This window comes from Equus asinus, chromosome 5, assembly GCF_041296235.1.
Source record: "Equus asinus isolate D_3611 breed Donkey chromosome 5, EquAss-T2T_v2, whole genome shotgun sequence".
Classification (NCBI taxonomy): Eukaryota; Metazoa; Chordata; class Mammalia; order Perissodactyla; family Equidae; genus Equus; species Equus asinus.
This window is the reverse complement of record NC_091794.1, coordinates 70,085,838-70,103,430: the sequence shown is the minus strand read 5'-3', so window position 1 is coordinate 70,103,430 and position 17,593 is coordinate 70,085,838. Positions and strand designations below refer to the sequence as shown.

The window sequence follows — 17,593 nt, the reverse complement described above, 5'->3', positions numbered from 1 at the left end:
AGGTATGACCTAGAGCGACCTCTGCATTCTGACCCTTCTGACTCCCGGGGGCAAACGCGAGGCACTCCTCGCACAGAACCCAAACCTGCCCATCCCAGAACAAAGCTCGAAGCAGCCACCTGCACCGCTGGGCAGGCGGGGGGAGCAGGGACGGGAGCCAGAGGCTCCCCTCGAAGACTCTAACCAGGCCTCCTGAAAACTTCCGGGACTCTGGAGCATCGCTGGTATTTTTTAAGCTCAACAAGAATCAAGACTGCCCCAACTGAAATGGAACCCGAATTCCCAATGTTTTCTGTTGACCAGAATTCCACCAACCTGGCGCGCTTACATGGGTTCGCCTGAGCCAATGAGAAGCTCCAACCAACAACGACAGTTCTCGTTTTTCCTACTTCTTCATGAAAATGAATGGTGACTCAATGCGTGCGATCTGCTTGTAAATGAAATACTTTCAAGCATGGAGTCCACGGGGGACGGCAGAGGTTAAGCAAAGGGGTCTTGTAAGTGAAGAGACGGGAAGAGATGGGGAAACTCTTCTTTAAGGTACACAGGCCCAAAGCAAGATGTCTTCTTGCTGGGTGAGGCCACTGAAAACCAGCCCAGCCCCTGCACCCGTAGGCAGCCACTGCGACTTATCCGGCCCCGGGGCCCACTCCCACCCAGCACCACACCACCCCGGGCGAGGCCGGGTCATCCACTGATCAGGCAAGACGGATGCCCCAAGACGGTATGAATTCCTAGGGAGGCAGGTGGGATGGCAGGAAGAGCACTTTAGTTGAAGTCCACCTTCAACATTCCTGAATCCCCCAGTGCCTCAGGCTCCTTATCTACAAAACAGGAATAAAAAGGAACCTAATTCGTGTACACATGAGACAGAACCTCATGCCCTTAGGAAGGCGCCTGGCGCACAGTTAGCACTCAGGAACTGTTCGCTGTTCTTACCAGCTCTGCCTCCACCAACGGGACGATCCTGTCCCGTACCCTGCCCGAACAGAGCGAGAGCTGAGCGACACTTGTTTTAAAACTCGGCACACAGTACGTGCTCAATAAACCAGTTTCCTTCGTTAAATAAGAGATTCACTATCATTAAACCGCAACACTGTAGTTTAGTAATTCATTCCTCAGCCAGAAACCACCACCCCAACTCCCAAGGGCTCGGCCTCCCATGGGAGATCGCCGCCCCCTAAGGTCACGGGGGCCAGCGTCAAACGGTGTGGTTTTTACCTGGTCTCTCCTCCTCCAGTTCCTCTTGGCGAAGATGCTGCTGGCAAAATAATGCCAAAGAAAGTATGCGGCGAGAGTCAACTAGATTTAAGTTCATTTTCTGTAGCTTGGGGTCAGAATCGACTGAGGCAGTCACTCTGGTGATCAAGTTTTCTGCAATTCCCTATTTCACGCATTAGCTCGCTGACAGAAATTCACTGCGGTATTTAAAGTGGCAGCCATCACAACTAACTCAAATTGTATTGGCTTCCCCGATGCTGAAATGCTCTGCTGAAACCATCAATTGGCCAATTCGGAGATAATGTGGTGGCTGAAATTCCCTGTCACGCCGTAAAATCCCCTTTTGGAGCGGCTCACCGGCCTGGAGATCCGCAGCAAAACCTGCAGCCAGAGCTGCGGGCCAGCCCTGCCCAGTGTAACCCAAGCGAGCTGGCGGCGCGGGACCTGGCCAGCGGCAGGGTCGCGGGGCTGCCAAGAGGAGGGCCTCCAGAGAGAGGATAACATTTTCTACTGGAAGCCTTCTAAAACACAGCAAGAAAAGAACAGCAGCATGCACACGCCCGACGCCAGCCTGCCCGCTGGGCCGTCAGCCCCCTCGGCTCAACCACATGGCCAAAGCCACAGGGAGCCCCCCATCACCTCCCAAAGAAAGCCATGAGATTCCCAATGAACGGCACAGACACAGGCGCCATCCAACCTCATAAGTGGAGGTTTTCTAAAGTCAGTGGCTGCCACCAGAATCAAGAGCCCAGCCAGTCACGGACTTGCTGTGTTACCACCCTACTCCAGGCCTCCGTTTCCCCATCTCTAAACTGAGGCTCCTTTCCTGATATACATGCTTTGGTTCGATGGTCTGCCCAAATTCGAAACAGCCTTCTCAAAAGTGGACCACAATTTACAAACCATTTTCACGTGCTCTCACCCGACTTCAAAAAAAGCTTGAGAAGCGGATTTCACATCATTTCACATCACAGAACAAACTGAGGCTCCGAGAGGCCACATGACTCACCCAAGGCCACCTGAAAGAACCAGAACTTGAACGCTGGTCATTCAAGTCCAGATCCTATGCACTGTCCATGACACTGTGGTGGTCCCCACCTCCAACCAGCGCAGAGCCAGGCAGGCAGCAGGTACCCAGGAAAGACTGCCCACTGGACCCTCGTGTCACGGTCCAGTCTGCAAGGCCATGCTCTGTTCACCCCAAGAGCTCGCAAAGCTGCAGCTGGCACCCTGGGCATGGGGGAGGTCTGCCACCCGAGGCTGCTCTCTCTAACAGCCTTTTGTGACTGGGAGGGAAGCTCAGAGGAAAACCTCAGACAGGGCCCCCGGGAGCAGCCGTGCTTCTTAAGGTCAGAGGACTGAAACAGAAGTGAAATGTCAGGCGCTTCACCCAGACAGACAAAGAGCGGGGAACACAAAGCCCGCCTCGGGAGCTGTGCAAACAGCTGTCACCGGGAGGGGACAGGGAATTGGGGAGGCTGGGCCGACCTAGGTCAGACAGGATGCCCTGAGACCTATTCTCAAGATTCTTGCTGTGGCCTGAGCCCCGCAGATGTTCAGACAACACACTCCACAGGGGGCCGGGACCCCTGCCTCAACTGCAGACAGGCGGAAAGAGCCGCCCCACAGCCAGCAGAGACAAGCTGCAAACTTGAAGTGGGAGCGCCTGTCGATTCAGCAGTCTGCAGGCATCCGTTCGCTCACCCTCCTCATGTGCAGCACACTCAGAACACGGCAGCGCCCACCAACGTGACAAAGGGACCACGAGGCCCCCCTCTGGAAGCAGGTAGGCAGACAACTCCCCCGAGAGCCGCAGAGGAGGGAGTAACCCCGATTACAGATCAAGACACTGAGGTCAGCAAGCATCGCATGTCACTCGGCCCAAGTTACCCAGCCTTATAGGGCCCAAGATGCGCTCCCAGCCCTCCCTGGGCTGTTGGGTTTCAAAGTTTAGAGGGAGACCCGCCACGAGGCACATTTTACATTGCAAACCCAGGGCCCACGTTCATTTATAGGCCATGTAAATCACTGAAAACAGGAGCTTCCCAAAACAATACTTATGTTTACTCTGTGTGATGTTGTCGTTTCTTTTTCGTAATTGCCAGTGGTGACCCACTAAGCTGATTTCACCAGGTACTAATGGATCACAACTCACACTTTGCAAAGCAACGCGTTCCCACGCGCCACTTGTCCATCTCCATTAAAACATGTACTTAACACGCCCGATCCCCGGGCAGGGGTCAAATACTTCTCACTTCTCCAGGCTCCGAGTGAGTGTCGCTCACCAACCTCGGGATTTATTCAAGACTCTGCAATAGGCCCCAGGAGGAGGAGGGGCAGAAAAGGGTGAAGCTAGGGCTCCTGCCCTCAGGAGCTTTCAATCTAGAAGGGGGAAGAGCAGACACACAGCCTTGACCCAAATCACTCTCCCTCCAGGTACCCTTAGCAAGTGAATGAGAGACAGAGTTCCTGGGAGAAAGGAGGGTGTTCCGGTGGGGGTGTCCTGGCAGGCCCAGAGGAGGACCACATTCCAGGTGGGCATCTGCTCTACAGAAGGGCGGGCTGGCAGCGAAGCCCCATCTCAGGGGGTACAGTGCCAAGTAGGGACCTGGGGAAGGGTCAGAGGGGGCTGGGGAAAGTTCTAGATTCCTACAGCAAGAGAAGAGGCCAGAAGAGGGGAAAGTGGACACCGACTGAACCACACCAGCCCAGGGCTGGCCAGGTGGCAACTCATGCCATCCTCACGGGCAGGGGCCTGGCTGGAGGCTGTCTGTGAACCCTCCTGCTCCAATGACTGCAGGGTGCTTGAAGGTGAATTCAAACCCAGGGAGGGATCCAGAGAGCTAGCTAAGCAACAGGTGAGCCAGCCACCAACAGTTCATGTTTCACAGGCACAACTTCTGACACCAACGCCATTCTGCTGGCACCGCCCCCTTTGGGTCGAGGGAAAGCCAGAATGCATGCCAGGCCAAGGTGACATCATAGGAATGACAGCAGACGTTAATACAGCACTCACGCTGTGCCAGGCACCATAGGTATTGTGTGCACACACACGCACACAGAAGCTCATTTAATCCTCATCACCACATGATGAGGCAAGCGTACTTCATTAACCCCATTTTCCACCTGAGGAAACTAAGGCATAGAGAGGTTAATTAAGGTGCCCAAGTTTGCACGGCTTGTAAGGCAGTAAGGCAGCACAGGGCAAAGGATAGAGTCCTGGACCCTGATCGGGTTTGCAGGTTTGAGTGCAACTGGTGACCTCAGGCAGGGCATCTTTCCTCTCCCGGCCTCAGTTTACCTGCCTGAAGATGACTAGGTGACCTCTAGTTAAATCATCTGCAACCCTGCTGTCTACACACATTAAATAGGTTTCCAGCCACCACACAAGGAGGGACCGTCTACCTCTTTCCCCATCCGCCCTCACTCTGCATCCTGGTCTCTCCGAAGAACAAGATCACTCTGCACAAATCTTTTTAAGCACTTATCACAGCCGGGGCTGCACCTGTCTCTCCAACTAGACAGTGAGCAGAGCAGGTGCTCAGTAATCGCACTGAATCAACACCTCGAAACTCAGCGGTGTCTCCTGCTCCTGGTCCGAGGCCAGTTGACCAAGGCCTCAGGCTCACCCCGGGAAGCCCAAAGAGGAAGCAGCTGATGAGCGCACAACCAGCTTCCTGCAACGGCCAACACACCCCTTCCCAAGCTCGCATTCTCCTCAACGCCCCTTTCTGGGACTCCTCACTCAACCAAAAAGTCAAGCGAGGCCTGAGGCCGGCCCAGGCAGCATACAGACCAAAGAGGGCGATGACAAGACCCCGACTAGGAGCTTTGGCTCCTGTTTAGCCCTCGAGGCATTTCCACAGCACAACTAATGTTCCCCATGCAGCTCTCCATGCCTTTCTCTCGGCCACCCCCACGGCGGGCTGAGCAAGGACGACTCTGTGCTTATTCCACAGTCAAGAGACTGGACTGTGAAATGTGAAGGCCCCCCAGCTAAAAAGGCTGTGAAGCCAAAAGTTGAATCCAGATTTCCGCTGATGCCAAGTTGCAAGCCTTTGGGTCTTACCATTTAGCTACATGGTGGCCACACGTGGGGGTGGGACAAGACCACTCTGTCCAACACAGATAAGGGGCGCAGACACCTCAGGGGAGCATTATCGGTGCCAGCCTGTGGCAGGACCGCCAGCTCTGCCCCTTGCAGGGGTGTGGGGGTGAGACAAGGTAGCTGGTATGGGAGAAGGACACATCGGGGAGCCTGGCACCCTGGGCACTCAGGCACTGGAGGGCATCCCTGGGAAATTCAATGTCCAGTTCCCAGGGATCAACTCGCTTTCCCAGAAGAATACCCTGTTGTCTCCCTCATATTACAAGTTTTTGAGGAAAATTTCAGGGCTATAAAAAGAAAGGAAACAAAAACTTACCAAGCACTAGCCAGAAAGAGACACCCAATTTACACATCTAATACTACTTAACCCTCCCAACAACCACGCAAAGGAACCACTATTTCCCTATTCTGCTGCTCGGCAAACTGAGGATCCGAAAATCCGCCCTACCAAGAAACGACCACGTGGGGACTGGAACTCAGGTGTGAGTCCAGCCACCAGTCAGAGCCCAGACCCTCCAAATCCAGAGGACTCAAGGCCCAGGAAGAGAGACGCATAATACGAAGAGAAACATTCCTAAAACTCCTCTCGCCAAGACTACAGAAAACCCCATTACCCTGGTGAATCCAAACAAACGATCATTATTGTCTATCTGCTCTAAGCTCCCAGCAATGTGTATTAAAGAAGTTTATGTGAATCGTCTAATGCACTTGTGCCGTGGTCAGAATTATTACCAAGCTAAAAAAGATTAATTTTTCTAAATACTCTAAACCCTAGACACTATTGTAAAGGCTACAGCTAGTGTAACATTTCTGTTATCTTGGCTGACAGGCCCTCAGGCACACACCTCCCTTCCACTTCTCCCTCTTAAGGCTTCAACACACGCACTCACACACAGAGGCGGGAAGGCCAAGGGAAGGGGACAAGCGGCCCTGGCCAGAGGTCCCGCCAGAGAACCCGCTTCCCTTGGAAAATTGAGACAGCCGGCCTGAGCGAGGCTGCAGGGAGAGCTGGTGTGCCCCGGCTGCCTCAGAGCGGTGGCTGGCACAGAGCTAACTCTGGGGCCGAGTTTGCAAATGCTTAGCTAACAAAGATGGCATTATGCAAAGACTGGTGCGCACGGCTGGTCTTGGAGTTCAAATGAAGTGACCACTGCCAAAAACTTTGTTTGGGTCCCCACCACTCCCCGCCCACCTCCCGCCTTGAAATAAAGGGCAAGGATTGGCAATTTGGGGTCCTGCCGCCACTTGAAACCCATTAAGGTAGCCGCATGGCCCGGGTTCTGGCAAAATGCAATTGCAGTTACTCATTTAGTGTTTAATTAGCTACCGATGGAGGAGTCTGGCAGCCTCCCGGGTCAAGAGGAATTGCAGCAAATGGGGAGAGCACCCGCAGAAAGAACACGACACACAGTCTAAGCTCCAGGGGAGTGGGGAAAGAAACAACTGTGTGTGTGTTTTGTTTTTTTAATCTGCTACACAAGGGTGCCAAGGGTCGGAGCCAAAGGCAACGCCATGAACTTGCCAGGACCTCTGGGCAGATAGCTCGGCTGGCTTATCACAGGGGACAGCACGCCCCCAGCTCCGCAGAGCCCCGCTGCGGCCTTCTCCCCTCCCTGCCCGCTCTGCCACCCTCTCATGCCCCTGCCCCCAAAGGGTGCTGGCAGGCGAGGACACTCCCACCTGGCAGGAACCTCTGCCCTGCACCTCCAAGGAGGGCCCTCTCAAATGTCTGCTGTTTCAAACCCACCAAAGACGCTGGACCCCTGCCACGGAGCCACAAAGACCTCAGCTCTGTCACAGCCAGAACTCAGGGGCACCTTCCTACTCTAACCAAACCTCCTGCAGGCACAGCTCACAGCTGGGAGCCAGCAGAGTCCCTCGGGGTAGGAGGACACGGGCAAGGGAGCCAGCCCGCTGAGGGAGGCTGAGTCAGGGACTCAGAACGGCACAGCTGAGAGGGACCTCAGGTCTTCAGAGCAGGGAGACTGACGCTCAAGACTCCCCAAGGTCATGGGACTCCACGTCCACTGCACTCCCCAAGTTCCTCTCTGGGGATCACAGAGCAGCTCGGGATAGGGGGCAGCAGTCTGTGAACCTCCTGAAATCACGTACAGTCTCCTTTGTGGGGGGACATACATTTTCTGGAAGGAAAGGCCATAGTTTTTATCACACTTTCCCTGCCAAAGGGGCCACTGCACCACAACCACACCCCGTCCGGAGCTCAGGTCCCACCTCTGCCAGTGACTCTGCGGTTCGCCTCTGAGGGGCTCCGTTTAACTCCCTGCTCAATTCATCTTTCGGCGAATACATATGGACGCACTTTGGGTCAAATGCAAATATCTTCCCTCTGTTTCACAGAGCTTCTGTATCAAATGAGTGTTGACAAAAGCTGAGAGGTGGAATTGCAAAGATGGGAGCCTAGACTCTGCCACCTCCTGTGCCCTTGGACAAGCCATCTGAACTCCACGCCTCAGGTTCCTTGCCTGTAAAAGGCGGATGAGATTTAACAACAAAACTTGACCAGCAAGGCAGCTGCACGGCCGAACCACCACCATGTATTGAAAATGCATTGTGAAAAGAACAGCAACATGAGCCGTGCAAGGAACCAGCACCTTCAGCTCAGAGGCCACTTCACAGCCTTACCTACACCACTCATTTCTTGCCACCAAAAGGACAACACAAAATCAGCTACCACAAGGAGAGAACGGACTGCCAGTTGGTGGTTGAGAAGGCACCAAACTTGGTCCCTTCGACCAACCTCGCAGCCCCTAGAAGAAATCGGAGTGGAGAAGGGGGGCCAGGACAGTGCCGGGCCCGCACTCAGCCAGGAGTGCCCACTCCACAAACGGCCAGGACCCAGACAACAGCGTCTAAGAGCCCAGCAGGACCCCAAGAACTTCAGTCAACACTCAGAACCACTGCTCAGGCTGAGGGGAGGGGGAAGGAGCAGCAGGAAAACCCCAGCAGGCGCCTGCCCGGCCTCAGGGCCCTTCTGAGGGAGGGCAAGCCAGCTTCTCAGGAAGGTCCACTCTGGGTGCTGAAGCTCGACGCTCCCCAGGATGTGCGGTCAACATCAGGGCACCCGGGCTGACGAACAACGAGCCAAGAAAACTGAAGTTGCCAGGTGTGGGGCGGAAAATAGGCAGTGACTCAAACAAAAACTCACCAATTCAAAGAAAATTTAACCCCCTCCCCCTGGGCCACATGGTTCATTCCAGGCCCTCCAGCTGGCCTTGACCTGGAGGAGCTTTTGAGATCACCTGACCTCTGACCCAGCCTTAGGAAGGGGAGACAACTTGCCAGGAACACAAAATCATTTCCCCGCTGAGAGCTGAGATCTTCCAGAAGGAGGTCCCTCCAGCCTCCTTATCCCGCCCCCAGGCACTTACTACGGCCTCCCCACCAGGCCCAGCCAGGGACCTGGGAATCCTGGGATGTCCTTGATGGAAACAGGCCAGTGACTGCACACTCACATTTACACTCCACTTTACCTTCTCAAAAGGATTTAAGGTAACTAGCAAACTGACACGAAAATCACCTGGCTCAGGATAACCCAGCAAAAATGAAGTCACCAAAAGAACACCTTCCAACATTCTGCTGGCTGCTCCAGACCAGGTCACTCACTGGCCCCAAATTACCTATCTTTTCTCACCCATAGTCCCTTAACCCCTTCATTCAATGAGCGCGCATGCCTACTATGTACCAGGTATTATGAGAGCTACAGAGATAGACAGCTCTGCAGATGAACGTTCTCTGGCATGGAAAAAATTACTAAGCTGTGGTTGGAAGGACAAACCTGAATGAGAAGTTAGTCAGAATAGGTGCGAACAAACGATACTGGCCATGGACCCGGGGCCAACCCACGGCAGGGTCAGGAACACCAATCTGGAGTCAGTTATGATCTGTGTTCAGGTACTAACTCCGCCACTTACCAGGTGTGAATTAACCTCTCTAGGCCTCAATTTCTTCATCTGCAAAGTGGAGCTGACAACATGCCTTCTCTCACGGGGTCACTGGCGGCTTGAAATGAAAGACTGCATGGGGGCCCAGCACATGGAGAGCCACCAACAGAGGCTTTGTATAGGTGGTTTCTATAGACTCTGAGATGAAGGAGCCATCAGAGCACGGAAAACGATCATAGAAGTAGTCCACGAAGAAGAAGGTAAAAAATGGATAGGATCTAAACGGACAAAAGACATACGCACTCCAGACAAGAGGAAGAGAGTCCAGAAAGAGGCCCCAGCAGTAATTCTAGCAAGAAAGCATGAGGGTTTACTGGATGGTGGCCATGGCAATGAAGAGAACACATGAAGACTTGAGGACAGAGAAAAGAGGGTTTCTTTTCTTAATTTTCTTAAATATTTCTTAATTTTCCAGTTGCTTCTCTGTCACCTCTGCAGTCAATGCCATCCTTCACTCCTTCACAGCAGAGATGTCCCTTTCCCATCCCCATTCATCACTCATCCCTCCCTCCCACAATCCGACTCTTAGACCACATGAGACCAAGTGGACCCCAATCCAGGAAAAAGGGTTTTGATCCCAAAACCTGTGAATCCTGGGCCTCAATCAGCGTGACTTCAACTCTCAGCGGCATCTTCTAAATGTCTATACCGACTCAGCAATCTCTGCACAATTCTGCTGCCAATCCTAAGTTACTGAAGGCAAACTCATGCAAGCTCCCATTGCCGCCATATTGTTTCAAGATGGCAGACCAAACCACAAATTGCCAGAGTGTCTCACATCATTTACCAGAGCACCAAACTTAGTTGAAAATCATTAACTTCTTGGAAAGATACCCTGCAAAAGACAGCACAGACATCCTACCTCAAGAGATTAACTTGACAGAGGCAAGTCTACCCATCCCCCACTCTAAAATGAAACCATTTGCAGAGCAGTTGAAGACTGGCCACACAGGAATTGGCGGTCCACAGGTTTTTAAAAAAAAAAAAAGCGCAGGATTTTTACTAGGTAGAAAGGTCAAATTCACCAACTATTTTTACACGGTTAATGTACCTCTTAGCCTCCTCCCCCAACCTCCACCTCGGGAAACCCTATGATCATCACCACGAATTTTCCCAGAAGAACCACATCACAAGTGAACCAGTTACCTCACCTTTTACCACTAAAAGTTTGCCAGGCCTTAAGTACCACTCGCCAGCTTCTCTTTTTCAGCTCTGGAAGGGCACAAGAACTGGTCAATTTCCTCAGCATTCCACTCCAAGGGCATTAACTTTTCAGCACTAAATTTCATTAGCAAAATTTCATCACATCAAATATTCTCAAAACCAGGGAGCCTCCAGGTGAGTCTCTCACTCCTCCTGTCAGGAGAAATGTTCACCAGAAAGATATTTATGGTCATGGGATCTGACCACTTGTGAAACTCAACCAAATGGGTTCTGGTCTCTTAGGCCGGTTTCAGACTCTGCACAGAGGGGACTCAGATGGCCTGGCCGAGTGAGTGGGCCCTGATGATGTTCAAGAAACCAACTTCCATGCCCTAGGGCTCGGGGAACATGCCTACCCACCTCATGCAGAAGTGTTAAGACCAAACTAATCACGTCTTATGCACACATGCCTGCGCACACACACACACACAACCTTCTGCAAGGCCAGTAGGGAGTGAGGACTGCAAGGAGCTGGGAAGATGTACAGACACTTCCCTTCCATCTCCCCGCAAAGATCCTAACCTGTTCCATCTGATCATAAAGTCTGACTCCGGCCCTGGTTTGGAGTCCATTATTTTTTTCGAGGGGGACTGCCACGGGAGATGGACAGGTGGCAGACATCTCTCTCACAAACATTTCATACAATTTAAGAAACTCATCCAGGTAAAGGATGAATGATAGGGCAGAAGGCACCACAATGTGATGAAATTAACCACCCCAACAAGAATATTTTAAACACAGGATTATGGACCAGCCAAGGACCTCAAAGTAAACATCATCTTAGTGGACACAGCATGAGCCCCTCACCAAACACCTCCCCCCAAAAACATCATTTAAAAGATCACTCCCTAGAAAGTAATGCAAGAGTCCATTTCACCAAATTCTCACTCAACCACTCCTTCTACTCCAAAACACGAGTTTCATATTTAGTTTTTTGTTGTTGTGGTGGTGGTCAATTTTTTCTTAAACCACCACTAAAGAGGCTCAGTCCCCTCCCAGCTAACTGTCCACTCAGAACATAAACGTCACACGGTTGAGGCCCACACAGTGCCATTCAATGCTCCAGATAAGTATCGACGCTCTTTTGCATAATTACATTATGAGATACCGTTCACCAAGTTAGAACGCTGCCAGTGGGGGGACGTCTGGGGCCAGGGCAGCACGGAGGTGGGCAGGACAGAGGAAAAGGCAAGGAGAAAACAAAGACCACTGCCAACTGGCTGTGTATTTGCTTTTGGGACTAAAGAACTTAGAGCTATCCAACCCTGTAATTATTGCCAGGATTAAAAATTCGTTACTCACGTAATCATGAAAGGCTTTCGCTTCACTTGAATGTTCACAAGTGTCTCGCCTTTCAGGAGCTGCACAGTAAAGGTCCCAAAATACGCTGCAAGTCGAAAAATAAAATAAGATCGGGTTACTAATTATGACTTGTGTACCAACGGCAAGTGCACCGCGCACGGTGCTGACAGCGCCAGGTCTCCCAGAGGCTGGATCCCCCCTTCAGCCTGCGGCGGGCAAACTCAGCCGAGAAAAGAAAATGGATGCAACCTCTTCTACAAGCTAGCCATCTGTAACCAGAGTAATAGTCCTCACCTATCACACACCTACTATGTGCTAGGTGCCTCCCACCCATGATACTGCGTGACTACCCAGCGCTGTAAGGCACGTGATTTTTATCCCCACTTTATACATGGGGTACCTGAAGCTCAAATAGGTTAGTACAACCCACCCACAAAGCATCCAGGCCTGTCTATTCTGTGCTCCTTTGACCTCCCCCAAACCAAAATAGCTAGATTTCGTAAAAAGATTTAATCATCAAAGTCAGGACTATGATTCATACATGCAGCAATCTGAGCGACTGGCAATCAAGGAACCTACAGGTTCTTAATCCCGCAGCCCCACCCCTCCCCCCTCCCCCCACTCCCACCAAAGGTATTCTCTTGCCAGAACCATTCCTCCCCTGCCCCCCAGAGAACATGCATCAATTAGCCAAAGGAGAGCTTATGGATGACCAAGAATCTTGTCTTTCCACCTTAACATAGACAGCCCTCCTCAGAGACGCACCTGTCCCAGATGTCCCCCCTCAGCCCCCTCCGTGATTTCGTAGGGTCACTCCAACACTTTGTATCACATGAGAATAGACACAATCCTATGTCAAACAGTAAAACCCTACGCAATCATGGGGTAGCCGCTGCTATTAACAAGGAGCCTTAGAAACCCTCTCCAGGTCAGGAGCCCATGGCCCGGGGATTCGAACCTGCTTGAAGGGTAAAACGGGCTCTGGAGTGGAAGTCTGACTCCAGGTCCAGTGCTCCTGTCCCCATCACAAACTGCCAGCTCTGTCATCATCAGAGGAGCATCTCCCTCAGGTGTGTGAATCCACAGCCTGGCCCCCTCGGTCAGCTCCCCTGCCTCCTCCCACCTCCCAAGGGGCGGTCATTTGCTTGGTGTCAAATCGCACGAGGCAACTTCTAGCTAACAAGACCACGGCCATAGCCACTCAGAGCCACCACTGCCCGAGTCCAGGACAACAGACTGTCTACGTTCCAGGAGCTGAGACAAGGCTGGAGAAGTTCCGGGGGATAATGCACAGAACGGGAAAATCAGGGACTTCTACTAGCTGTAGACGGGCTCCAGAGCATCCCTTTCTGTCCTCCGAAACCGCACACATTTGATTAACTCCTCCACACACTAAGGATTTCTGACACTACAAACTCCCCAGCCCCTTCTGAGTAACTTTAATTCATAAGCCTAAGTTTCTGAAAAATCCACGGCGGTCAGACCTGCCAACCCCATCCACACCTTCCTCTCCAAAAACAGCCACAGAAAACCAATCGCCCACTCCCACAGGTAAATCCTCGTGCCACACCACACGCCTCCAACAGCAGCAGTTCCGAGGTTGGCAGAAGTAATTAAAAACTCATTTTCTCTGCGCAAGTTAGAACAGACTCTTCGTCCCACTGCATTTCAAAGAGACTTGGAACAGTAAGCTGAGCTGGCGGTCAGGTAAACGCACTAAGACCCAAGACATGGCACTCCGCTCTCCTGAACTCCACCGAAATATCAAAAGCCACTCTGCTTTCTTTTCCTTTTCAAAAGGACGTCAAAAACTCCGCCAATCGCTCCCACAAAACACCCAGGGCTCCTGCTCCCAGCAACTCACTCCCGCCTCCAGCAAACCTGCGGTGGTCCCACACCCACAGGGCCCCGGGGCCTGGAAAAGGGTCACAAGCGAGAGGGAACCCCTAACTCCCAACGACAGGCACTCTGCGAGGTCAACCCGCCCAGCTAAGGTTCTGGGTAAAATGAAACTCTGTGGTTTTAGGGATGTGGGGGGTGGGGGAGGGCCCACAGAGGAGAGGAAGGTCCAGTCAGTCTGAATCAGTATCTTTAAAGGAAGTGGCAGCCCCTTCTCGCTTTTTCTCAGGGTGCCTGGAAAAGGCCCCAGTCAATTTTCTCTCTCAAGGTTTCGAACTCACAGAAGAAAAAGGAAGGGACGGACAGGCCAGTTGTAAAACAGACCTGGTGTCCCCTCCACCCCACCCAGCCCCCAACCCCTCTAATTAAAGCAGCATGCAGAATTAACAAAAACCCTTCCCTGTTTTTTCCAGCCCCTGCCTAGTGCCCAGGGTGAGCTGGGAAAGCAAGAAGCTTCTCCCTACACACCAGGCAGGGTCTGGAGATTCTCAGTAGGAGGGGAAGGCGGCGGGGAAAACTTCAGGCACAAGCCCCTTCTGTCCTCTTCCTCCTTCCCCAGGCCTGGTCCCAGTGCGACGTGCCCTGCTCTGGCAGCGCTGCCCATGAAGGTATGGGGGGCCCGCCCCAGGCCTCCCGTCTTTGTTCACTGGGACCCCGGGCTCAGAACAAAACACACACACACAAAACTATCACACAAAACTTACCACCACCACGAGTGCAAAAACCCTGGCGGTTCTCCCAACGTGATGTTTTTTTCCCATCGAATCTGGAAAGGAGAGAGCAGAGACAGCTTAGAGGAGCAGAGGGAAGGGGTGGGCTGGGGGCTTTCCCCAGCCAAAAGGCTGTGAGGACCAACTGACAATAAATGCCAAAAGGTGATAAAAATTCAAAATGGTGGCCACAGTGGCTGCTCCTGAAAACAAAGGCTCTAAGAATAGTGGGGAGGAGGGGGTGTCAAGAAATTGGATGATGGGGGGAGTTCCACTCACCTCCGACAAGAAGGTCTGTGCAGATTTCTGTGCTCCTACGTGCAGTAAATATTCGTAGACGTATAAAGCTAACCTGGAAAGTGGGCAGGGGGCAGAGAGAGAGGGAAGCGTCAGATCACACGGGAGCGAGCGCCCGGACCCTGCCAGCCGGCTTCCAGCCCTGTCTGCGCTGTCCCATTGTGGCCCCGACCAGAGGTGAGCAGCTAGCTCGGCCCTGCCTGGGGCCGCGGGGGCGAGCAGTCAGGGGGTGGGGACCAGGGGACGCGTTACTTCCAGCCGTGAAGGCTAGAGACCAGCCCCCAAACTTGAACTTCCAAGAGGCGTCGGGACCAAACCCCCCTAGGTCTCTCAAACTCCCAAGCCACTGACCCCAGAGCCTCCTTCCTTTACGCGACCCACTCCTCGCCATCCTCTCCCCAGCTCTAAGGGTCCGGGGCGACTCCGTCCCGGCCTCCGGGGTGCCCAGCGAGCTCTGGAGAGGGCAGCAAAGCGCTACACTCCCATCTCCCCCCCAAACAACTGTCCCCCAAGCCTAGGGCCGAGCCGGCGCTGCCGTCCCTGCCCAGCGCGGCGCCCCGGAGGGCGCGGGGCAGGCGGCGAGGCCGAGGGCGAGGAGGGCAGAGCGCTCGGGGCCGAACAAAGCCCCGCACGCACTCCTCACGCCGCGGGCGGACAAAAGGAGCCCTCGGGGCTGCAGAAGCCACGCGCCCCCTGCCCGCGCCCGGTGGGCAAAGTGCGGCGCGGCGGGAGCGCCCGGCGGGGCGGGCGCCCGGGCTCGCTCGCGGGACCTCGCCCACCCTCCCCGCGGGCCCCCGCGCCCCGCACGCCGCGCGGCCACCAAGTGCCCCCTCCCCCGGCGGCGCCCCGCCGCCCCTTCCCCGGTGCCCCGGCCCCCGCCGCTCCCAACAATGGGCTCTCCCACGCCGCCCGCCGCGGCCTCGGGAAGGGGCCAGGAGCGGCGCGGGGCCGGGGCGCAGCAGCCCCCGCCCGCCACCTGCCTCCCGCCGCCCGCCCGAGCCCGCGGCGGCGCGGCCGCCACTTGGAGCCCAGGCTTACTTTTCCCGAGCCTGCCCGTCCGAGGGCACCGCCGAGCCTTTGCCTTTGGCAAACATGGTTCGCAGAGAAGAGGGCGCCGAGCCTCGCCGCCGCCGCCGCCGCTAGCGCTCCGCTGCTCCCGAGCTGCCCCCGGCTCCCGGCCCCCTCCCCGGCTCGCCCGACGCTCGCGCTCTCCTCGCCGCGCTCCCCTCCCTCCCCCCCGGCGCTGGCTCCGCGCTCTTTCCAGCTGTCAAAGCGTCAGCCCCGGCCGCGGCCCCATCGCCCTGGAACTCTCCCGCGCCGGCTGGGCTGGGTGCCGCTGCCGCCGCCGCTCGCCCGCCGGCCGGCCGCCCGCTGCTGGCTCGCCCGCGCGCCCGCCCGCCCGGCTCCGCCTGCGCCGTCCTCCGCGCCTCCGGCACCGCTGCCGCCGCCGCCGCCGCCGCTGGTCTACTCGGAGCTCAACCGAACGTGGCTGCCCGGGCGGGCGAGCGGGGCGGGCGGCAGCGGCCCGCGATTGATGGCCGCCTCGGCCAATCGGCGCTCGGGGGCGGGCCCGGGGCGGCCGGGAGGGACGCCCTGTCAGCGCCGGGCCGCGGCAGTCCCCGCTGCGGCCGCCTCCGAGGAGCCGCTGCCCCGCTCCCGCGGGCGAGCCGGGCCGTCCGGGCGCGAGCCTCTCTCCTCCGTAGATGTGGGGAGGGGACGCGAGGCGCGGTGGGCGCCCCGGGCTCCCGGCCCCGGCGCGGAGGGGCTGACCAGCGCTCCCGGCGGCGAGGACCGCGGGGGGCGGGGGGCGCTGCGGCAGCGGCGGAGGGGAGGGGGCGCGGACCCCCGAGCGGAGCGCGCCGGCCCCCTCCCGCACGGCCCTTCCCCCGTCTGCCCCTCGCCTCCCCCCGCCGCGGCCCGCGCCAGCCCAGCCCTGATCGCCCCCTCCCCTCGCCCGCCCTCCCCCTGGGCCCCGACCCCGACCCCCACCCCGGACTCCCACCCGGCCCCCCGGCCGCCCAGCCCCCGGTGCCCCCTCGCGCCCAGTCTGGCTTCCGAGCGCCGGGCCCGGGGCTCCACGCTGCGAGCTGGGCGGCTCGAGCCGGCGCCGAGGCGCGCGGCTGGTCCTTTACTAGATCATTAAAATACTTTGGAAAACCCCAAAGTGGAGCCGCGCGAAAATGGCCCTTGGCGTGCTTTGGGGAGCCTGGGGGAGGGGACGGGGGACTTGAGAGAGTGAATGCTCCCAAATTTCCGAGGTCTGCCAGCCCTGGCAAGATAGCCCCTTGGCTTCCCCACGGGAGACGGTGCCATTCTGGGGGCGGGGGTGGGGGGGGCATCACCTGGGCGCCCCGCGACGCGGAATGCGCGCCACAGAAATCTGCAAACTTCAAATAAATGGAGCTAAATTGGGGAGTGGGGGACGAGAGTCAGGCGTGGGGGGAGGGGAAGCTTCCATTGTCAGTGACCCAGGTGTACAATGGGAAATTGAGGGGGGGCTGGCAGAGTGACCCAGCTATTTGCTGCTGACTCCTTTCTGCCCACGCTGAGAATCCCGAGGATACACTGCGTGTCCCTCATTAGAGACTCTTAAGACCAGAAACCAGCGAAATAGGGGAAGACTTCCCCATTTTCACACTGTTTTTAGAGCGCGGTTCTCTTTAAACGTGATAAAATACTGTCGGCTCTGTCTCTTTAAAAGAGTCAAGCAGAAAAAGCTGTGTAAGCGCTGATTGGCTGCCTGTTTGGATACATCTTTAGGGGAGCCTTGAAACTGTTAGCCTAGGTTGATTTTTTTTTTTTAACTGCGCTGTTCCAATAAACAAGTAACGCCCCTCCCCCTAACATGCCTCGCACCAAACAATTAAAGGATAGGTCAGTGTGCTGGGGAA

The 17,593-nt window shown here is 55.6% G+C and overlaps 1 protein-coding gene across 3 annotated transcripts in view; it reads right to left on the bottom strand.

Annotated features, from left to right (window-relative positions):
• SSBP3 (single stranded DNA binding protein 3) overlaps positions 1–15,930 on the bottom strand; it is a 162,129-nt gene extending 146,199 nt beyond the window's left edge. The window contains exons 1-4 of one of the 3 annotated variants that reach the window (XM_044770858.2): positions 15,741–15,930; positions 14,685–14,757; positions 14,400–14,461; positions 11,797–11,881 (exon numbers count right to left, since the gene is read on the bottom strand). In XM_044770858.2, the coding sequence (XP_044626793.1) occupies positions 11,797–11,881; positions 14,400–14,461; positions 14,685–14,757; positions 15,741–15,796 (276 nt within the window). In that variant the 5' untranslated portion in view covers positions 15,797–15,930. The remainder of the gene's footprint in view (positions 1–11,796; positions 11,882–14,399; positions 14,462–14,684; positions 14,758–15,740) is intronic. The other 2 variants (XM_044770860.2, XM_044770859.2) reach the window with 2 other exon arrangements.
• Positions 15,931–17,593: the final 1,663 nt, after the last annotated feature.